Source organism: Schistocerca cancellata, chromosome 3 (assembly GCF_023864275.1).
Source record: "Schistocerca cancellata isolate TAMUIC-IGC-003103 chromosome 3, iqSchCanc2.1, whole genome shotgun sequence".
NCBI classification, from domain to species: domain Eukaryota; kingdom Metazoa; phylum Arthropoda; class Insecta; order Orthoptera; family Acrididae; genus Schistocerca; species Schistocerca cancellata.
Window position 1 is genome coordinate 690,757,723 of NC_064628.1, and position 24,538 is coordinate 690,782,260.

At 43.4% G+C, this 24,538-nt stretch overlaps 1 protein-coding gene across 1 annotated transcript in view; it reads left to right on the forward strand.

The window, feature by feature from the left end:
- The window catches only part of LOC126176513 (uncharacterized), a 274,041-nt gene that overhangs the window by 40,579 nt on the left and 208,924 nt on the right, over positions 1–24,538 (forward strand). Inside the window, exon 3 of the mRNA XM_049923670.1 lies at positions 14,309–14,503. Coding sequence (XP_049779627.1) covers positions 14,309–14,503 — 195 coding nt within the window. The remainder of the gene's footprint in view (positions 1–14,308; positions 14,504–24,538) is intronic.

The following is a 24,538-nucleotide window of genomic DNA, read 5'->3' on the forward strand; positions in this document are numbered from 1 at the left end:
CCTTTTTTCCCCCCAAGGTAAGTCTTTCCGCTCCCGGGATTGGAATGACTCCTTACCCTCTCCCTTAAAACCCACATCCTTTCGTCTTTCCCTCTCCTTCCCTCTTTCCTGACGAAGCAACCGTTTGTTGGGAAAGCTTGAATTTTGTGTGTATGTTTGTGTTTGTTTGTGTGTCTATCGACCTGCCAGCGCTTTTGTTTGGTAAGTCTCATCATCTTTAATTTTAGATATATTTTTTCCACGTGGAATGTTTCCCTCTATTATATTCATATACACTCCTGGAAATGGAAAAAAGAACACATTGACACCGGTGTGTTAGACCCACCATACTTACTCCTGACACTGCGAGAGGGCTGTACAAGCAATGATCACACGCACGGCACAGCGGACACACCAGGAACCGCGGTGTTGGCCGTTGAATGGCGCTAGCTGCGCAGCATTTGTGCACCGCCGCCGTCAGTGTCAGCCAGTTTGCCATGGCATACGGAGCTCCATCGCAGTCTTTAACACTGGTAGCATGCCGCGACAGCGTGGACGTGAACCGTATGTGCAGTTGACGGACTTTGAGCGAGGGCGTATAGTGGGCATGCGGGAGGCCGGGTGGACGTACCGCCGAATTGCTCAACACGTGGGGCGTGAGGTCTCCACAGTACATCGATGTTGTCGCCAGTGGTCGGCGGAAGGTGCACGTGCCCGTCGACCTGGGACCGGACCGCAGCGACGCACGGATGCACGCCAAGACCGTAGGATCCTACGCAGTGCCGTAGGGGACCGCACCGCCACTTCCCAGCAAATTAGGGACACTGTTGCTCCTGGGGTATCGGCGAGGACCATTCGCAACTGTCTCCATGAAGCTGGGCTACGGTCCCGCACACCGTTAGGCCATCTTCCGCTCACGCCCCAACATCGTGCAGCCCGCCTCCAGTGGTGTCGCGACAGGCGTGAATGGAGGGACGAATGGAGACGTGTCATCTTCAGCGATGAGAGTCGCTTCTGCCTTGGTGCCTATGATGGTCGTATGCGTGTTTGGCGCCGTGCAGGTGAGCGCCACAATCAGGACTGCATACGACCGAGGCACACAGGGCCAACACCCGGCATCATGGTGTGGGGAGCGATCTCCTACACTGGCCGTACACCACTGGTGATCGTCGAGGGGACACTGAATAGTGCACGGTACATCCAAACCGTCATCGAACCCATCGTTCTACCATTCCTAGACCGGCAAGGGAACTTGCTGTTCCGACAGGACAATGCACGTCCGCATGTATCCCGTGCCACCCAACGTGCTCTAGAAGGTGTAAGTCAACTACCCTGGCCAGCAAGATCTCCGGATCTGTCCCCCATTGAGCATGTTTGGGACTGGATGAAGTGTCGTCTCACGCGGTCTGCACGTCCAGCACGAACGCTGGTCCAACTGAGGCGCCAGGTGGAAATGGCATGGCAAGCCGTTCCACAAGACTACATCCAGCATCTCTACGATCGTCTCCATGGGAGAATAGCAGCCTGCATTGCTGCGAAAGGTGGATATACACTGTACTAGTGCCGACATTGTGCATGCTCTGTTGCCTGTGTCTATGTGCCTGTGGTTCTGTCAGTGTGATCATGTGATGTATCTGACCCCTTCCTGGGACAATGAATTCAAGGTGTTCTTATTTCAATTTCCAGGAGTGTATATATATGACACACAAACAAATACACAAAATTCTAGCTTTCGCAACCAACGGTTGCCTTGTCAGGAAAGAGGGAAGGAGAGGGAAAGACAAAAGGATTTGGGTTATAAGGGAGAGGGTAAGGAGTCATTCCAATCCCGGGAGTGGAAAGACTTACCTTAGGGGGAAAAAAGGACAGGTATACACTCGCACACACACACACATATCCATCCGCATGTACACAGACACAAGCAGACATTTGTAAAGGCAAAGAGTTTGGGCAGAGATGTCAGTCGGGGCAGAAGTACTTCAATTTGCCGCCGCTCATACCTCACCTGTCTTTCAACATCATCTTTGCCTCTGTACTTCCGCCCTGACTGACATCTCTGCCCAAACTCTTTGTCTTTACAAATGTCTGCTTGTGTCTGTGTACATGCGGATGGATATGTGTGTGTGTGTGAGTGTATACCTGTCCTTTTTTCCCCCTAAGGTAAGTCTTTCCGCTCCCAGGATTGGAATGACTCCTTACCCTCTCCCTTAAAACCCAAATCCTTTCGTCTTTCCCTCTCCTTCCCTCTTTCCTGACGAGGCAACCGTTGGTTGCGAAAGCTAGAATTTTGTGTGTTTGTTTGTGTGTGTGTGTGTGTGTGTGTCTGTATATATATATATATATATATATATATATATATATATATATATATATATTTTTTTTTCATCAAATCATAGAACTCATGCAACAAGTTCGGTGTTAATTGCAGTAAAACCTAAGCTGAAGTGGGACATCACTGCAAACTCAGGCCAAAAGATTACAGAAACGCACTGTCATTTTTCAGCTAATGTATATATAAAATGAGAGAGAGCCTTCAAAACTGCAAATATTTTAAGCTAAATTATAAGAAATGATTTCAGTAGATTCAGTTCAATAACTCTAAAATTAACAATTTAGGAAAAGGTAGATTGCTACTTATTGTAAAGAAGACACATTAAGTTGCAGACAGGCCCTTTTAAAAGACACTTATATAAAGCTTTTGGCCACAGCCTTCTTTAGCAAAAGAGAAGCACACGCCATTCGTATCCACAAGCAAACATATCTCATGCACACATGACTGATAGCTCTGATATATTTGGTTGGAATGCAACTATCATGTGGGCTGCAAGCAGCAATCTCGAGGGTGTGGGGGAGGGGAAGGGATAGTAGTGCATGGGTGGGGAGAGAGATGAACGCTGCATGACAGAGTGTGCATGGACTAGAATGCCAAGAGGTGCAGTGTCAGGAGGTTGTGGGGTAGGGAGATGGGAAAAAAAGGAGTGAGAAGAGAGGAGGGGGAAAGATGGATAGATGTGTTGAAATAGGATGGCAAACAAAGAGGGTGGAGAATGGGTAGGAGATGATAGGACAGAGGGGGTGGAAATTGTTGGGTGGAGGGTGTAGTGACAGTGTGTCACCATAGGTTGAGGACATTCATCCTGGTGTTGCGCCTGGGTCTTCTACAGGGATATGATCCTTGTGGAAGGGGTTTGGATTGGAAATGGTGTAGGGATAGACTAGGACATTGTGGAGGTTGGGTGGGTGATGAAACACCACTTTAGGAGGGGAGGGTAGTACCTCGGGTACTACTGTTCCTACACCCTCCACCAAACAGTTTCTACCCTCTCTGTCCTATCATCTCCTCTCCATTCTTGTTCCACACTCCCTCTGCCAATGCACCTTCCCAACCTTCCCTGCTCCTCTTCTTCCTCACTCCCTTTTTTCCCACACCCTCCTCTGCCCTACAACCTCCTGACACTGGACGTCTTGGCATTCTAGTACCTGCAGACTCCACCAGAAAGTGTTCGTCTCTCTCCCTGCATGTACACTATTATCTCTTCCCCTTCCCATCCCCCACTCCCTCCAGATTGCTGCTTGCATCTCATGTGATAGTTGCATTCTGGCCAAAGATGTTGGAGTTGGCGGTCATGTGTGCATGAGATGTGCTTGCTTGTGTGTATGGATGTTGTGTGTTTCTCTTTTGCTAAAGAAGGCTGTTCCTTTTCCTTGACCCAAAGGCCACTGGAAACTATTTCTTGATACAACACACAACCAAATGTATGGTTGGACACATAACAAGACAGAATGAATTCCTTATTCAAATTTGTAAATACCAAGACCAGACTCGATATCAAAGCTTCTTTTAGTTTCTGAAAAGCGCATTGATAATCCTCTGATCAAACAAATTTTGGACACTTATTTAATAATTACGTGGCAACATCCAAAAATCCTTTTACAAATCTCTTATAATAATTTGTGATGCCAAGAAATGATTGCATTTCATTCACTGATTCAGGTACAGAAAATTCGCATATGCCTTTAACTAACCTCGAGTCTGTCCTAACACCATACCTACTAATTATGTAACCATGGTATGCCAACTCTTCCAACGCAAAATTCTACTCAACATTAATTTCGTGGCTCTCAGTCTCAGGAATACATCCCTTAGGCACTGTATGTGCTGCTCTGTGTCACTCACAAAGACAATTATATCATCCAGATACACCATGCACTGACGTGGTTTCAGTTCTCTGAGACCTCCATCCAACAACCTCTGAAATGTCGCAGGGGTTTTCTTCAATCCAAAAGGCATCCTCCTAAATTGATAATGCTCCTGTGATGGAGAAAATGCTGGTTTTTGTTGGTACTCCAGAGTGATTTCTATTTGATGGTAGTTACTCCTCAAGTCTGTTGTCAAAAAATGTTTGCACTGGACTAAATAGTCTCTGGTTTCCTTAATGTTCAGCACGGGGTAGGCATCAAGGGGGCATCCATTATAGTTTTGGCATTCAGGTGTTAGTAATTGCAACAAAAGCTATGTTTCCATGAGCCACCTTTTAATTACTCAGCCGCAATGACAATCCCGGCTGTTTGTGGGTATTACTTTCCTCATCAATCCCATTCTTCAGCTGCTGATCGATGAACTCCTTTGAAGTAAATCAGAACTTTGTATGGTTTGTAGACACAGGTGATTCATTTCCTGTTATTATTAGGTTCTGCATAATATGCATTGCTGACAACGGCTCTTTTTGGAAAAATAAAACCTTGGCAACAGTTACTCTTCCATTCATTCCTTATCTCTTTCCTTTATGTGCTTCAGTGTCCCTTGTAATGCAGTTTCAGTGGTGTTTTTCAGTTGTCTGTGGCCAACAATCCTTGTATTCCACTCTTGCTCCTCCAGAATATCCATGTTAGTGATCAACATCCCCTTTGCTAACCTTAAGTCCTTGGCACTGAAACTATGCATAAACACAGATACCAGTTTTTCACCATTTACCTCTTGTGCACATACAACACTTCACTGAGCAAACCACCTGACCCAACACTTCATTTACTTTCTTCAGTTCCACCACATTCATCATCCCTAATGGTAAGCTAGACTTAACATTAACCCAAAGCAATTTCCCAGTACCTTTCGGTATGCAGTCATGTGAATCAAGTCTCAGTGTGGTTGTTCACAGTTCAAATGGTTTGTCATACTCGATAGACTCACGTCACAACATTGCAACACTGCCACTGGGCTCACCCAACTAAAACCTTTCTCCATTGAGCTCTATCATGTGTTGCCAAAGACTGATTTTGGCACAAGGCAGGTGCAATGAATCCAAACCCAGAATCATATCATAGCCCTCACTCATTGCAGCACAATCTCTACATGTTGTTTGAACTGAACTGTATGCAAGCAAAAATCTGTGCTCACTGATCCCAATGGTGTAACAACTCTCTTACCCACTTCACACAATCTATACCATGATGGGTTCCATTCCTTACATTCCAGCAGACAGTCACTGGCAACTGAAGCATATATCCAACAACATCCTGCAATTTGTCTTCCTTATTATTCTCCTGACAAAACAATCCATCTCTGCATATGACTTTGTAGTATCTAACTTTACCGGGAGAGCCCCCAAGTGGACCTAGGGTTCCTGTTGGCATTTAACGTCTGTTTCTTTCCTGATCCCCTATCTCTGAAACTATCATTACCATTGTGCTGCTCTGCTTCTCCTTTCGCTGTCCTGTGGGTGGCAACATTGCCATAGCACATGCTCCATCTGTCAACATCTACAACAGCTTATGTCAGCTGAAAACACTGTCCCTCTGGTTTTTTCAATCTGGTTGATATATCAATTTCCTTGCATTCTGCTGTCAGTTTAACAGTTGTGTGCAAATCAGTAAGAACCACTATCCATACTCTCGTTGCTATTTCTGATAGCAACCATCTTAAAAATGTGTCAGGCACCCTCTGCTTAGCCTCCTGTAAAATAACTTCATTCACTACAGTGTTCTGCCCCAACTCATACATACAAAGATTGACCTTACTTATTCTATCCACAAATTCTCTACTGATCCTGTGTGTCTCTGTCACCATGCCCAACAGTTCCCAAAATGTGTAACACTGTTTTGGTTTGTATACTTTTGAACCAATCTCTTTCTAAATTCCTCAAATGTTCCCACTCCCTTGAGAGCCTTCATATAAACTGTATAAGCTTTTGCTTCTCAGTTATTCTTAATTTTGCTACTTTGAAATTCTGCATCAGACCAACCTTCCATTTTTGCCAAATTCTTAAGATCCTCCACAAATGCTTGCACATCCTCAATTTATTTATCAGAGAAAAGAGCAGCTAAACTTGCAGCTGCCAAATCTATATTTTGCTTTGGTGGCAGCACTTCTACCAGATTAGGTAACTCTGTGTTGTGCTACTTTTTCCAATAATATACAAGCTGCCACTGATTCTGATACACCTTGTACTCCTTGCCCTTCTTAGCACTCATTTAGAAAACCAAGAATTACAAGATACACAATATAAAGTATTATGTTTAATCATTAGCTATCTAGCCATGTGCCTGTAATGATTACACTTCAAACTCACTTCTGGTACTGATTCTGTACATGGTGCTCAATGACTTTCCAAGTTACAGTGCGTAAATCTGACAGGTACTAGACAGTCATGACCTCCATTACCTCTAAAGTGACCTCCGAATTCCATAGCTCCTTATTTTTAATAAAAGTCACCTTAACAAAGAGCATGGCAGTCAAGCTTTCCTCTGTGGGTAAGACAATTTAACAACAGCAATTAAATTTCTTGACTCACCATACTGTAGGCAATAGGTTCACATGTTGCACTGGAAAGGTGACATCAGTACCTTAACACCAGTGATGTGAAGAGGGGTGAACATGCAAGGGGTTGCCATGCAGTGCCAGTCATACAGCCAGAAATTTCCCAAATGTCTTTATCACCACTCTCAGCCATGCTTCCATACAAGCAGTAGCAGGGTGGCTGAAACATACAGTGACTTACAGTGTATTATTCCAGCAATGTTGACAGAGTACAGTCTCATCTGAGTGGAGGCACATGCCACAGCTGGCTCTGTCAGTGATGACTCCACCCTTCAGCACTTTGCAGGATGACCATGAGAAACACGGCTAGCTACAGCCATTAGTGCTTGGTGCTGCTTGTGCCCCAGTGCTGTCCAGTAGCAGCAGACAGGTGACATAACAGACCTGTATTGATGACTGGCTAAGTGCTTCCCAGGACTGGTGCTGGTCCAGTGTGTCAGTGGCTCCAGTCCCCATGGTTTCATGGTAGGCTGCCTTGTCACAGAGTCGAAGTACGGTCCACAAATGGCATTCTGGATGATGCCTGAAAGTACCACAGCCCCATGGAAATAGAGCTGTGATACTAAACACAAGTGACTGGAGTACATAATGACTAGTTATTTATACACCTTTGGGCTGCACTGGCTTGGGCTCTGCTGTGCCTTGCAGCAAGTATGCTAAACACTTTTGTGGCTGCTAGTGTGGAAAGGTTTCTGCCTTCTTCTGCCTAGGTATTGCCGTGTCAACTGTTTGCACACCTCATCAGGGCTGTTTGCCTCGCAATGTTGCAATAGCATACATCCACACTTGCCTGTGGCTAGTGCTGCTGCAATCTACTTCCTACTATGTGTATTTCTAACCAAATATTGTTGGTGTGCTACAATTGCAGCATCATAGGGAGCCCAGTAATGTAGCATGGTAGTCCTGGGGTAAAGCTCCAATGTTATGAGTAAAAACAGAAATACTGTACCCAAAGTAAAATTCTGTTGAGAACACTGTAAAATTAGCAAAAGGCAGAATAGCTGGTCAATATTTGGTAAGCCAGTCTCCCTCTTTGTTATTTTATAGAAACAGAAATATACAGTTTATGTCACCATTTTTAGTTCATAAGGATATGTGCCCTGTGGTTTCTAAGATAGAACACACTATGTATGTTAATTTTCTTTCTTCTTGTTCCCACTCCATTTGTTCCTATGAAACAGTGCAGTTGAACTCTTTGTTGCCAGTAATGTCAAAGAGTGTGCCCATTGTCAAGTTAATGCTAATAAAGAATACACAGCTTCTGAGATGGTAGAATCCTGACCACTAATGAGAAATATTACTGATATATCTGAAAGTGCTTACTCATTGTAATGTTGCACCTAAATGATGACACCAACAAAATATACTGGAACTGTAATACATTTAGTGATTCATGACAGTTGTATAAGTAGAACAGTGTGATATTAGGAATGTATGACAAACATGACCATAGTAACCCCCAACATTCAAACAGTTAAAAACACACAGGACAAATTTTACACGATTTGTTAACACTGTGGAGACCAAGCCCAAGCATAGCTCAGGCCTCAGGTTTCTGTTAAAAAGGCCACATCCGAGTATAGGTCAAGGCATGATTTTCTCAATGTGCAAGCAAGCTATATCTTGAAATCCCCATTCATTTTATTTGACAACAATGTACAGATATCTTGCTATTGTCCCTTGACTGGTGCTGCTTTCTCTTTTCAGTGTTTGGAATTATTTTGAAAGATACACAGCAAATGTAAGAGCTGCTATTGTGAATGACTGAACCAATATGATCAGACTGACTATTTTCATTTGTGTGTTCTTGTTAGATTTTGTAGTTTGCTGTAATTCTGCTGTAGATATGTCATGTTTGTTGCATGAACAAGAAATTTTGGAAGCTCAAGAAGAAGAAATTGCTCAATAGCTCACCTCACACTTTTTTCTTGGGAGGATAATTATACTTTCTGTCATCATTATTTTAAAATTTGCAATCATTCAAAGAATGAAAGTAAATTTGAAAAATGAATCTTGGGGCTTGGTCCTTTTTTAGTATATTTCACTCTTGAAGATCATTCATTACATCTGTGCCAGTAATGTTTTAAATAATGGCATAAATGGCCAAATTCGTAGACCTGATATTCTTCTGCATAGTCAGTCTCCAAAGTATTAATAGATGTTGTTCACTTTGTCCAGCATCTGTTCATTGAATGATGATGTGATAGTAGGAACAACATAACATGTTGTTAAATGATGTGAATTGTAATCATGGTGTTATAACGTCAAGTTTAACACATATATTTCAGAACGACACAACACATATAAGTCACAGAGTAAGTTGACAAGCAGGACATGTGTACACGAAAGCATTTGAATAAGCACTGAGTCCCAGTCTAGCGGCCGCTGCTCGGCTGGCCGCTTAGGTGGCACAGCTGCTGCATGGCTGGCAGACAGCGCTGCACGTAGAGGACGCGCGTAATTGCGCGGCGGCGCTTTGAATGATCGGCGAGTCACAACACTTTTCCCCCCTTTGAAATTGTTGCACTGGTCTTGATGGAGGTGTCCTGGAGGTGGCTAACGTCCATAGGCGTTGTTTGACTTGCCGTAAAGTCTTGAGGAGGAGGCTTCCCGTACGGACGGAAGTGTCCCCGAGGATAACGGGTCGAGATGACAGGAGACGTAGGGGTCGAATCTGCTGGGGCCCCATGCACCAATCTGCCCATTGTGGCAAGTCCAGTTGATATGACAGGAGACATTGCCGATGTGTCGGCGTCCATTGGAGGAGGAGGCGAGTAGATTGGCTCTGACAGAGGATGGTCATCCGGTTCCTGCATGGGCACGTCTCCTGGTGGCGTCCATTCTTGTGCTGGCATCACGATGACGGTGAGAGGGCTGCATTGTGAGTATTGAGAGATGCTAAGATCCCAAGCGTCAGGTAGAGCTAAAGGTGGTGTAGCGGCATTCGGAACAGGTGTTGCTGGCACACGAGGCTGAAGCTGGTCCAAATGACGCACTGCAACACCCGTGTCCGTCTGGATTTCACACAGGCATCTGCCATGGTGTCTTAAGATGCGGTCCGGGCTCCATTTTGGCCACCTGCCATATCCCTGTACCCAGACGAGATCGTCGGCAGTGAACCGGCCAAGTGAAGGCACCCGCGGCCGTAAGGTGGAAGGCCGCAAAAGATGAAGTAGCGTGCGGGGCTGTCGGCCATGTAATAGCTCAGCCGGGCAGTGGTCGCCCATGGGGGTGAAACAGTAAGATGCCAGAAACTGGAGAAGCGCATCTTCAGCAGCAGAAGAAGTCAGAAGTTTCCGCATCTGAGCCTTAAATGTGCGGACCAGTTGTTCAGCCTCACCGTTGGATTATGGATGGAACGGCAGGGCCGTGACATGCATAACGCCGTGACGAGCACAAAAATCCACAAATTCGGAAGAGGCAAATTGTGGACCATTATCAGTAACAAGAGTAGAGGGGAGGCCTTCCAAAGAAAAAATGCGGGCGAGAGCAGTTGTGGTTGCCACGGTGGTAGGCGACGTGCAACGGACAATGAAAGGAAAGTTAGAGTAGGCGTCAATTATGAGGAGCCAATAAGTACCTAAAAAGGGTCCCGCAAAGTCAGCATGAATGCGCTCCCAGGGCTTCTCAGGCGAAGGCCACAGTGACAAAGATGACTTTGGGGCTGCGGCCTGTGACGCACAAGGGCCGCAGGCAGCGACCATGTGTGCTATTTCAGATTCGATACCAGGCCAGTACACATGACGGCGTGCCAGAGATTTTGTGCGAGACACACCCCAGTGCCCTTGGTCAAGGAGGCGCAAGACCAAAGCACACAAAGACGCAGGTACCACAACACATGGCAAAGCATTGTCAGTGGAGAGGAGGATAACATCATCCCTAGCCGTGAGGCGGTAGCGCAAAGCGTAGTAGTTCCGCAACAGATCAGAAGTCTTAGCGGACGGGCAATCTGGTCAACCCTTCTGAATACAGCGTAAAACCTGGGAGAGGGTAGGGTCAGAACCCGTAGCAGCCGCCAGCCTGTCCCCAGTGATGGGGCACCCGTCCACAATCCGCTGCTCGGCAACATCCAGGTGGAAACACAAAAGTTCATCCCTATCGAATGCCTGATCAGGACCCATGGAAAGGCAAGACAGAGCATCAGAATTTGCATGTTGAGCCGTTGGCCGGAAATGAATCTCATAATTGAAACGAGACAAGTAAAGAGCCCATCACTGGAGGTGGTGTGCAGCCTTGTCGGGAAGTGACGTTGATGGATGAAACAAGGAAACAAGTGGTTTGTGATACGTAACAAGATGAAATTTTGAGCCATAGAGAAAAACACCAAACTTATGAAGAGCATAAATAATGGCCAAAACTTCTTTCTCAATTTGAGAATACTTTTGTTGGGCATCCGTGAGTGTTTTTGAGGCATAAGCAATGGGTTGTTCCGAACCGTCAGAAAAACAGTGCGCAAGGACTGCACCGACCCCGTATTGAGAGGCGTCCGTGGCAAGAACAAGATGTTGGCCAGGTCGATAAGTAGCCAGGCACGGGGCCTGTTTCAGCATAGTCTTCAATTTCTGGAAAGCCGCTTCGCATGACGCGGACCAGTGAAAAGGCACGTTTTTATGCAACAGGCGATGCAACGGCTGAGCCACCGAAGCTGCAGACGGTAAAATCTTGTGATAGTATGCTATTTTCCCCAAGAAGGCCTACAGTTCCTTAACAGATGTAGGGCGAGGAAGGGCATTGATCGCAGGGACAGTTTGCTGAAGCGGACAAATACCATCCCGAGAGAGTTGAAACCCCAAGTACGTGAAAGATGCCTGAAAAAATTGTGATATCTGAAGATTACACTTAAGACTGCCAGTCCGTAAGACATGAAAAAGTGTGCGGAGATTTTGAAAATGTTCTTCAGTGGTGGAGGCAGTGACAACAATGTCGCCCATGTAATTGATACACCCAGGGACAGGGAGCAGTAATTGTTCCAAGAATCGCTGAAAGAGAGCAGGGGCGCTAGCAACCCGGAATGGCAAGCATTGGTATTGATAGAGGCCGAAAGGCGTGTTAAGGACCAGAAACTGCCGGGAAGCAGCGTCAAGAGGAAGTTGATGATAAGCTTCTGACAGGTCAATTTTAGAAAAGTACTGGCCTCCAGCAAGTTTAGTGAACAGTTCTTCAGGACGGGGCATAAGGTAAGTGTCGATGAGGCATTGAGCATTTACAGTGGCTTTGAAATCGCCACAGAGATGAATATCACCATTTGGCTTAGCAACGACAACGACAGGAGAGGCCCACTCACTGGAAGTGACAGGAAGCAAGACCCCTGAAGTAGTGAGACGATCCAACTCCCATTTTACCCGATCCCGAAGGGCCACAGGAATGGGCCGAGCCTGAAAAAACTTAGGCTGAGCAGTGGGTTTGAGCGTGATATGAGCTTCAAAGTCGTTTGCACAGCATAACCCAGGAGAAAAAAGGGACGAAAATGTCGTCGACAAGGAATCCAGTTGAGCATAAGGAATAGCATCAGAGACGATATTGACAGAATCATCTATGGAGAACCCAAAAACGCGAAAGGCATCGAAACCAAAAAGATTTTCTGCGTTGCTCTGGTCGACCACAAATATGGGAACAGTGCGAATGACGGATTTGTAAGATACCTCAGCATTAAACTGTCCCAAGAGAGAAATCTTCTGTTTATTGTACGTCCGTAATTGCCGAGTGACAGGTGACAGGAGTGGAGAACCCAACTGAAGATACGTCTGAGAATTAATTATAGTGTCAGCAGAACCGGTATCCACTTGCATGCGAACATCTCGACCAAGTATTTGGACAGTGAGGAATAACTTCCCTGAAAGGGAAGAAGTACAATTGACAGACAACACAGAATCAGAATCAGCGTCATGTTCATGAACATCATGTATGCGGTCGGATTTGCAAACGGAAGACACATGACCTTTCTTTTTGCAAGTGTGACACACAGTCCAACGTTGGGAACAATCCTTGTGTGAATGTTTCGTAAAACACCGCGGACATAAAGGAAGTTGCCGGGGGTTTTGCTGCAGTTTCTTAGTGGGTTGTTTGCGACTAGGCTGAGGCTGCACGTTGGAGCGCACTGTGGCCACGTCGGCCGGCGGGGACGCGCTGCACGCATCGTCAACAGCGCACAGAGGTTGTATTTCCCCGACATCACTCCACGCCTCTATTTGCGCCCCAGCTGCGCGAGAAATTTCAAAAGACTGCGCAATGGAGAGAACTTCATCTAGAGTCAGATTTGCCAACTGAAGGGCACGTTGCTGAACTTCTTTGTCGGGCGCCGACCGGATAATAGCATCCCGTACCATGGAATCGGCATAGGATTCTTTGTGAACGTCAGTAACAAATTGGCACTTTCGACTGAGGCTGTGAAGTTCAGCAGCCCAAGTGCGATAGGATTGATGTGGCTGTTTTTGACAACGATAAAAGGCAACGCGAGAAGCTACCACATGTGTTTGCTTTTGAAAATAGACAGACAGAAGTGAGCACATTTGAGCAAAGGACAAAGACGCTGGATCCTTCAAAGGAGCCAATTGCGACAACAAGCGATACATTTGAGCTGAAATCCAGGAAAGGAACAGAGACTTACATGGTTGTTCGTCCGTGACATGAAATGCCAAGAAGTGCTGTCGAAGACATTTTTCATAATTAGGCCAGTCTTCCGCCGTCTCGCCGTAAGGAGGAAAAGGAAGTATAGCCAACGACGAGAAATGCCCCGCATTTGATGCCGTGATGAAATCGCGAATCACCGCTGTCAGAAGCGTTTGCTGTTCAAGGAGATTTTGCAATAGTTGCTCGACAGTAGCCATGGAACCTTGTGGGTCAACGGTGAAAAGGAAAAATCCACTACCTCGTCGCCAATTGTTATAACATCAAGTTTAACACATATATTTCAGAACGACACAACACATATAAGTCACAGAGTAAGTTGACAAGCAAGACATGTGTATATGTTGGCATTCGAATAAGCACTGAGTCCCAGTCAAGCAGCCGCTGCTCGGCTGGCCGCTTAGGTGGCGCAGCTGCTGCATGGCTGGCAGACAGCGCCACACATAGAGGACGCGCGTAATTGCGTGGCGGCGCTCTGAATGATTGGCAAGTCACAACACATGGTGTTGCTGTTTTCATTTTTTTTTTTTTCGGTCTAAAGTATGGCATTGTTGCATTACTTTGCATTTTTATGTTATTTATTTTCAGTTTTGACTATTTCATGAGTTTTCAGTTCTAAAACTAATACATATATATTGGCAGACATTTCATGCATGTATGGTTTGTTATCAAAAATTAATGAATAATACATAGTTAGAATATAATATATTCATATGTTAATGAAACTTTCACTTTCATATGTCAAGTAGCATACTTCTTTTGAAAAAACAAGTCCTTTCTTTTTTAATCATTCTGCCTGATCGCTTATAATTGTCATATAGTACTTTAATGAATAAGTATTTATACAGAGTGACACTGTCTTCTTCTTTTTAATTTTACATGTAGATGTTCTGGAATCTATGGTGTGAGAAAGTGAGGTTTTTGTCCCCCAGTGAAGATTTCTCATGTCTGTCAGAAACATCAGCTGAATCTTCGTCATCTGAAAGCAGCCTGTATATCAAGTCCAAGAAACATACAGTTTCTGAGTCTGGGAAACACAGACTATGGTGTCAGTTTGTAAGGGGCCAAGCCAAAGATGAGGTATCATTTAATCTGCTACGCATACTGTCATTGCTGAAGTAAATCATAATTATTAAGAAATAAACTACTACATGTCTTATGCTTTACTGATCACAGTGCCCTGATCATTTATAAATTATCAAGAGGAATATTTGTACAACATTCCTATTTATTAGCAACTGAGAGTAATATGAAGATAACTCATTATTCTGCCACGGCGATGGCACATGTGTGCGTGTGCACATTTTCTAGATGGAAGATGACTTTCTTCCTTGCTAAACCTGGCCTTTTTTTGCACATCTTGTGTGGCAATTTGTTCAGAAGGTTAGCATAGTATTCTCCAGTAATTTTTTGCCAGTGGGGAGATAATCTACGAAGAGAATCCCTTTCACATCCCAGAACACTGATGCCATGACCTCTGCCGAAGGAATTGTCTTTGCTTTCTTTGGTGGCAGAGGATCAGCATGTTTCCACTGCTCTGACTGTTGTTTTGTCTCTGGGGTATAGTAGTGCACCCAAGTTTCATCTGTGGTCACAAACCGGCGCAAAAAATCTTGTTCATTTCTCCTAAAACTGGCCAAACATTGTTCCATTGTCACACGTTTTTGATCCAGCATCAAGAGTTGTGGCACCCATCTTGCAGATAATTTTTTCATTTATAATTATTCAGATAAAATGTGATATACACTTTCAAATGACATCTGGCAAGCGTGAGCAATTTCAAGCACTTTCAATCAGCGATCCTCCATGACCATTTTTTGCATTTCTGTCATGATTTCTGGAGTAGTGATACACCTTGGTCGACCACTGCGCAGATCATTATCTAAGCTCTCCTGACCAAATTTAAATTAATTTGTACACTTGACAACATTTGCATATGAAGGAGTAGAGTCCCCCAGTGTATTCTGGAAATCAGCATGAATGTCTTTTGCTTTCATACCTTTCTTTATGAAGTACTTAATCACTGCTTGAATCTTGTTTTTTTCTGTCTTCGTAAATCACTATGTAGGAACAACAACAGAGCCACTTTTGCACCACAGCTCTCTTCCAAGTGCTCTGATGTGGCGCAAGTTTACAAGCAACAGTCCTATGGATATCACATGAACAACTCGTTGTGCTAGCACAGACCTCTCGTGGTGATTCTGAGAACTTTTGAAACCACCATCGTATTTCTACAAGCTCTGATGTATCTTATTTCATTAGAATGATCATTTCTCCTATGTAGGTGGGCATCAATAAAATGTTTTTGTATTTTGGGGAGAAAGTTGGAGATTGAAATTTCATAAAAATATCTTGCTGCTGTGAAGAATTCCTTTCGTTTAATGATCGCCATCCCAATTCATATATCATGTCTGTAACACTCTCCCCCACTATTTTGCAATAATACAGAATGAGCTGCCCTTCTTTGAACTTTTTTGGTGCGCTCCGTCAATTCTGACTGGTAAGGCTCCCAATCTGCACAGCAGTACTCTATCAGAGGATGAACATTCATAGTTTTGGCAGTCTCTTTAGTGGATTTGTTGCATTTTCTAAGTGTTCTGCCAATAAAACACAGTCTTTGGTTCACCTTTCCCAAATTATCTATATAATCATTGCAGTATGGCTTGTCGCTATTGTTATCCCCAGATATTACAATGAATTGGCAGACTTTATATTTTTGTGATTTATCGTTTAACCAAAATTTAATGGATTCCTGTTAGTCCTCATGTGGGTGACCTCATACTTTTAATTATTTAGGATCGATTTTCACACCATGCATATAATTTGCCTAAATCATTTTGCAATTGGTTTTGATCTTCTGATATCTTTATTAGACAGTAAATGACAGCATCATATATGAACAACCTAAGAGGGCTACTCAGATTGTCTCTTAATTCATTTAAGTATATCAGGAAGAGCAGAGGACCTATAACACTTCCTTAGGGAATGGTAAATATCACATCTCTCCCCCCCCCCCCCTCCCCCCCCAGTGACTCTCCATGGATTTCTATGAACTGTGATCTTCTGATGGATAACCTTGAAGCCATTTGCACAGCTGAGATAGAACTACTCCATAGGCACACAGTATGATTAGAAATTGCTTGCGAGTAATGGGATCAAGAGATTTCTGGAAATCTAGAAGTACACATTCAGTTTGACCTGAGGATACCACTCATTACTTCATGAGAGTATAGAGCTAGTTATGTCATTCAAGAACAATATTTTCTGAATCTGTACTTATTATGCACTAATAGATCGTTTTCTTCAATGTAATTCATAATGTTTGAAAACAATACATGTTTCAAAATCCTACTGCAAATCTACGTCAGGGAAGTGTTTCTGTGATTCCTTTTTTGAGTATTGGTGTGAACTGTGCTACTTCCCAGTATTTAGGTGCAGCTCCTTTCTCAAGCGAGCAGTTGTATATGACTGCTAAATATGAAACTATTATATCATCATACTCTGAAAGGGACCTAATTGGTATGCTGTCTGGACTGGAAGACTTGCATTTATTAAGTGAGTTGATTCACTACACCAAGAATATGTACTTTTAGGTCACTCATGTTTGCTGCAGTTCTTAATTCAAATTGTGGAATATTAACTTCACCTTCTTTGGTGAAGGAATTTCTGAAAATCATATTTAGTTCCTCCACTTTAATAGCACTGTTGTTGGTAACATTGCCTGCAGTATCACGCAGTAAAGGTATTGATTGTGTCTTGCCTCTGGTGTACTTTACATATGACCAGGATCTATTTGTATTTTCTGTCAAATCTCAAGACAGAGTTTCATTGTGGAAACTATTAAAAGCATCTTACACTGAAGATAGTGCTAAATTCTGATCTATTAAACTTTGCCAATCTTGGGGAATATGCATTGCTATTTTTTTTTTTTAACAATAGGGTATCTGTTCCATCTGTTATTAAATTATTTGCTATAAATCTCTTAGTTGCTGTTGATACTATTTCTTTGAATTCAAAATGCATTTGGTCTACACTTACATAGTTAATTTGAAAGGAATGGAAACTGTCTCTTGGGAAGCTGTCAAGCAAATTTTTATCTGCCCTTTTTAAATAGAGATATTTTGCAATTATTTTTTGTAGATTTTGGATTTATAGTATTTAGTCTCATTACAACAGCCTTGTGATAACTAATTCCTGTATCAGTGATGATGCTTTCTGTTTGCTCAGAATTATTTGTTGCTAAGAGATCAAGTACACTTCCATAACCATTTACATTTCGAATGGGCTCCTGAGCTAATAGCTCAAAATAATTTTTGGAGAAAGCATTTGGTACAATTTCTGATGATGTTTTATACCCACCATTGGCTATGAACATGTATATTTGTCAATATATCAAGGGCAGAGTGCAGTAAGTACCAACTATATCCAAATAAGTGGAGTGCCTGTCTGAAATGATAGTCACATTTTCTGTGAATCTTTCAGCAACTGTAACTTCTGAGTCAGAAGATAAGTAAAAGGAACTAATTATTAATTTCTTCTGGTTATCAAGTATAACCTCTACCCATACTAACTCACAAAGACTAAGTACTTCAATTTTGCTACAAAATAAACTATTTCTAGCAGCAACAAATGCCCAACCACCAATTGTATTTAATCTATCCTTTCTGAACAATATTATGTTGTTTGTATAAATTTTGGGTATTAACCGGCTTTCAGTATCTATAATGATTCGAGCTTCAGTGCTTTTAATTGGTTATTGGAGGTCTGGTACTCTCCAGACATAGCTACGACAGTTTACGACAGTAATACACTCCTGGAAATGGAGAAAATAACACATTGACACCGGTGTGTCAGACCCACCATACTTGCTCCGGACACTGCGAGAGGGCTGTACAAGCAATGATCACACGCACGGCACAGCGGACACACCAGGAACCACGGTGTTGGCCGTCGAATGGCGCTAGCTGCGCAGCATTTGTGCACCGCCGCCGTCAGTGTCAGCCAGTTTGCCGTGGCATACGGAGCTCCATCGCAGTCTTTAACACTGGTAGCATGCCGCGACAGCGTGGACGTGAATCGTATGTGCAGTTGATGGACTTTGAGCGAGGGCGTATAGTGGGCATGCGGGAGGCCGGGTGGACGTACCGCCGAATTGCTCAACACGTGGGGCGTGAGGTCTCCACAGTACATCGATGTTGTCGCCAGTGGTCAGCGGAAGGTGCACGTGCCCGTCGACCTGGGACCGGACCGCAGCGACGCACGGATGCACGCCAAGACCGTAGGATCCTACGCAGTGCCGTAGGGGACCGCACCGCCACTTCCCAGCAAATTAGGGACACTGTTGCTCCTGGGGTATCGGCGAGGACCATTCGCAACCGTCTCCATGAAGCTGGGCTACGGTCCCGCACACCATTAGGCCGTTTTCCGCTCACGCCCCAACATCGTGCAGCCCGCCTCCAGTGGTGTCGCGACAGGCGTGAATGGAGGGACGAATGGAGACGTGTCATCTTCAGCGATGAGAGTCGCTTCTGCCTTGGTGCCAATGATGGTCGTATGCGTGTTTGGCGCCGTGCAGGTGAGCGCCACAATCAGGACTGCATACGACCGAGGCACACAGGGCCAACACCCGGCATCATGGTGTGGGGAGCGATCTCCTACACTGGCCGTACACCACTGGTGATCATCGAGGGGACACTGAATAGTGCACGGTACATCCAAACCGTCATCGAACCCATCGTTCTACCATTCCTAGACCGGCAAGGGAACTTGCTGTTCCAACAGGACAATGCACGTCCGCATGTATCCCGTGCCACCCAACGTGCTCTAGAAGGTGTAAGTCAACTACCCTGGCCAGCAAGATCTCCGGATCTGTCCCCCATTGAGCATGTTTGGGACTGGATGAAGTGTCGTCTCACGCGGTCTGCACGTCCAGCACGAACGCTGGTCCAACTGAGGAGCCAGGTGAAAATGGCATGGCAAGCCGTTCCACAGGACTACATCCAGCATCTCTACGATCGTCTCCATGGGAGAATAGCAGCCTGCATTGCTGCGAAAGGTGGATATACGCTGTACTAGTGCCGACATTGTGCATGCTCTGTTGCCTGTGTCTATGTGCCTGTGGTTCTGTCAGTGTGATCATGTGATGTATCTGACCCCAGGAATGTGTCAATAAAGTTTCCCCTTCCTGGGACAATGAATTCACGGTGTTCTTATTTCAATTTCCAGGAGTGTACTTCATAGGTCTATCCTCGTCATGTGTTTGCCTTGCACGCTTTGAGACTGAAGACCTTTTTCTTCTCTTGCAAGAGTACATATGCTATCCTAAAAAAACCACCTAGTCCACTCCACACAGCACTTGCTATCCATGTAGCAACCTCCTCTGTATAATGGAATGCAGACCTATTAAACAGAACTTGATACCCCACCACCTTATGCCACAAGTGAAGGATCTGCAGTCTACACATAACAAAACAGTCTGAGCCTCTGATTCAGACCCTTCACTTAGCTCTGTACCAAAGGTCTGCAATTGGTCCTGTCAATGATGTTACAGATGGTGAGTTCTGCTTACATCAGGCAAGCAGATAGCCCCATTATGCACCTAACATTGGAGTTCAAAACTACTAGTAATTCCAACCTCTGTGAATGCCCAAATCTTGCAGGTGAAGAAACTTCCTCTGAAACAGAAACAGGACAAGCAACTTCATGTGGCTCAGGATCCATATCAGCCACAGATATTGTGTGGAACCTGTTTGTCAGATGAAGTGGAGAGGCCTTTTGATTGACTCTCTGGAAAGTCTTTTGCTCCCCACCACACCTTGGGATGACCTGCCATTTTACCACAGGTGAGGGGTAAACTCAGTGTGGGCAGTAACATGGATGGCCACAGTAGTGGACTGATTGGGGGAGACACGGGACATGCTGGACATCCCTTAGATCCCTACATCCAGTTCCCCCCACAGTGATGACTAATGGAAACAGCCTCAAATTGTGTGCCAAAAACCAGCAGTCCTGGAGCTGTGAATGAAGAGTCACCAACTCAGCCTGCATAAAAACACTGTGATCACAGTGCCAACACAGCAGTCATATTAAAGATGGTGGAACTGTACACTCGCAAGAATTAAAACACTATATTGTGCGTGGTTAGCACACAAATATACAAGGAATTTATGAATTAAACTACTAAACACTGAAATGAATGAAAAGAATTAATTTCTCTTTGAAGCTTGTACAAATAATTCACAAACTAATGTAGTTCCCACCTGGGGTATTTCTGGAACAAGAGATGCCTTTGGACTGAAGACTATAATGAGAAGAACATATAAATACTATAGAAAATCAACTATATGAGTTCATAGTGTTAGGTTTTTATGGGTGGATTTGGCTACCGATTTCTCTGAAGCTTACAGAAAATTATCAGTTCAACCTACTATTAAACATTTTAAGAGTTCGTTTGGCAGTTATTTGACATTAAAGGATTCAGTGTAATTGTCATTCGAGTTCAGTTGTACAAGGAAGCCCTTAATGACAACTGGTTTAAAAAATAACCTCTTGTGCTGCCTTAACAGTGCTACTAGTTGCTGTCTTTTCACAATGGTGATTGTTGATGTATGTATCTACAAAACACCAACATCAAACAGTGCCCTGCCTGACATTAAGTCCAAGAAAACCACAAAGTTAAACTGCAAATGCATTGTGATTTTGCTTCAGAAGAAAGTAAAGGCAACAAAATGCACTGACAATGATGAGAAACTGTATTCATTTGCTATCAAGTATTGTGTTTCTGCTCAAAATAATGGTGGTTGGTGGAAAAGAAAAAAAAGGGAATTAAAAAAAAACAGAATAAATATCTAGAATAATCTACATCCAGTCTAGATGAAAAAATAAAGTTTGAAGATTCCATCAGTCTCAAGAACAGATGAAGTCATTTGTTGCTGGTTTGAACAGAAGCATAGTAGACATAAATGCTTTTCAGTTTGCATAATTGTGGCTTATGCCAAGGTACTGCTTAGAATGTTGGTGATGAGAAAAAATTATTAGGAGATGTCACAATTAAATATATTAACAGATTGAACACACGGTACAAGCACAGTTGCAGTACATATCCATAGTCAGTGTGATTACTTGTAGCACTGTGAACCATAATCCAAAGAAAGATCCCAACAGAGTCTGCAAGTAATGCCAAATCTGTTGTATCCCAGAGAGTGCAGAATCCAAGTCTGTTCAAGTTGGATTAGCATCCAAGGAAGGAGATGAACTGTAACCAGCACAGTGAAGATGAGAGTGATGGAAAGTGTCCTCGTGTTGCCTTATATCTTGCTCAATGTTTGAGACCCTGCTCAGGACATGTAACTTTTCAGTGGGTGTAGTGGTAACATCGTGAGGGCAGTGAGAGAATTATCAATGCCTATGATGAAACACCCTGGCTGGTTGAAACTGTGTGCCAAACTGAGACTCGAACTCAGGGCCTTTGCCTTTCACAGGCAAGTAGTCTACTGATAAAGCAGTGGCCCATGAGTTCAAATCTTATTCTGGCACACAGTTTTCATCTGCCAGGAAGTTTCATCACAGGCATTGATGATTATTTCACTGCCCTTGTGATGCCACTGCTACAATCTCTGAAAAGCTACATGTCCTGGACAGAGCCTCAACATTGAGTGAGATATAGGGCAACATGAGGCCAGTCCTCATCACTCTCACCTTCACTGTGGTAACTACAGTTCACCTCCTTTCTTGGATAAGTTTAAAAATATCTCATGTCTAAGGAGTTGCCAAGATAATTTCTTTTATTATTGGACAACATTCTCTCTCATCCAGCAGAAACTCAGAGGGAAAATAGTTGTTTTCACATCCTCACAACAGGTGTCTGAGAGATGCCCTTCATTTTAACCATTTTTATCCTTCTGCCCTCCCCAAGAAAGGCACTATTAATTCTGAAACCTAGGATAGCATATGTACTTTTATTTGTGTCTCCCAGCAGTACTGACATTTTTCCTGAAGGTAAGAACTCATCAGTAATTCTGTACCATAATTTTAAAATATTAATTTTTTCATTTATCATGTGGCATAAATTTTGTTATGAAACAGAATCTTCAGCAATGTGAAATGAGTCAAATTATAATTTAAGAAAGAGAAGCAGGCATTAGGAACAGCAATAAAAATTGGTTATTATTAATCAGCTTTAAACTGTTTGTGCTAACTCATTTTAAATTTAACACTCTAGCATTAGGAGGAATTGTGATACTTTGTATAAAAAATGTCTGTCCCACTCAGTTAAATGAAGTAGCTATGTTTACATTGTAATGCTAGCTTAAAGTCTACATGATCTCATTCCTATTTATCATAGAACAGATGTTATCTACATCTGTAATAATATAGCATTGCTGCTTGTCATGCAGTTAAACAGAATCTTGAGCCCTTGAATCTAGATTATTAAATTATAGAACATGTTACAATATTCAACACCAATTGCAGAGTAGGCTGTGGTGGTTTGGAAAGACCAGAAAACTTTGTTTTAGGAAGGGTCAGAATATTTCATGACTAGAGAATAGAGCCTGATTTAATGTAGAGGACTAGTAGCTCTACTCAAAATTTAATGTCACACTACCACCAATATTACAAAAATTCTTCTGTGTCATAAAATGAACAAAACCCACATCCACTATGAACAAAAATTCGAAATTCCAAGAACAAAGCAAAGGCAATATTGAACATTACTCCATATACAAGGAGTGCAGCTTTGGTTCCACTGTTTTCCCCCCAACATTTGATCCTTTAATGAAACAAATTGGTTTTACATGTATCATTCAAAGTATTTTCCATTGCTGGCCACCACTTTCTCCCATCTTTCGGGCAGTCTACGAATCCTGCGTCAAAAAAATTGTTCATCTTTTGAAGCGTCCACGAATTGATCCATTTTGTGACTTCTTCATAAGATCAGAAGTGTTGGTCAGCCAGGCCATGCACCATTGATCTAAACAGGTGATATTCAGAGGGAGCAATGTCTGGAGAATACAACAGGTGAGGTAGGACTTCCCATTTTAACATTTCCAAGTATGTTTTGACCTTTTTTGCAACGTGGGGTCCAGCGTTGTCATGCTGCAAAATCACTTTATCGTGCCCCTCGCTGTATTGCGGCCATTTGTCTTTTAATACTCTGCTCAAACGCATTAATTTTGTTCAATAACGAGCACCTGTGATTGTTTCACTTGGTTTTAACACCTCATAGTACATGACGCCGAGCTGGTCCCACCAAATGCAGAGCATGATCTTGGAGAAGTGAATATTTGGTTTGGCCGTCGATGTGGAAGCATGTCCGAGATATCCCCATGATTTTTTGCATGTAGACTATCGTAGTGAACCCATTTTTCATCCCCGGTCACAATGCGATGCAGAAATCCCTTCCGTTTTTGTCTCTGAAGCAACTGTTCACAAACACACAAATGCCATTCAACGTTTCTTGGTTTCGGCTCACGTGGGACCCAAGTTCCTTCTTTCTGAATCATAGCCTTGAGACATTTTGAAATGGCTTGCTGTGTCACTCCCACTAATTGTCCCAATTCTTCTTCAGTTTGACGTGAGTCTTCACTCAGCAATGTCTACAATTCTGCAGCTTCAAAAACATTCTCTCTTTCACCACTATGCTGGTCTATGATGTTAAAATCACCGTTCTTGAAGTGTTGAAACCACTCACAACATGTTCCTTCACTAATAGTGTTACCATACATACTTGAGAGCATTAAATGAGGCTCTGCTGCTGTTTTCTTCATATTGAAACAAAACAGTAACACCTCCCACAAATGATGAGGATTAGGCTCATAAAGTGACATTTCCAATCAAGAACAACTTTATGATGCAGACACAAATTGACTAATGTTTGAATGAGGTTATGTTGACTGAGGTCCAAGCTAACTGCCTGACATCTGCGATCTGTTTCTTTTGACCGTTACTTACCATTGTTGCCACCTATCGGCAAACGGTGGAAGCAAAGTTGTACACCTTGTAAAATGAATAAACTGGGTAAGGTAAATGATGTTCATCTCACTTCTTTAATGTATTTAGACAGGTGAGAGTGATTTTTGAAATCAGTAAAATTAAACCAACACTTGATTTGAAGTA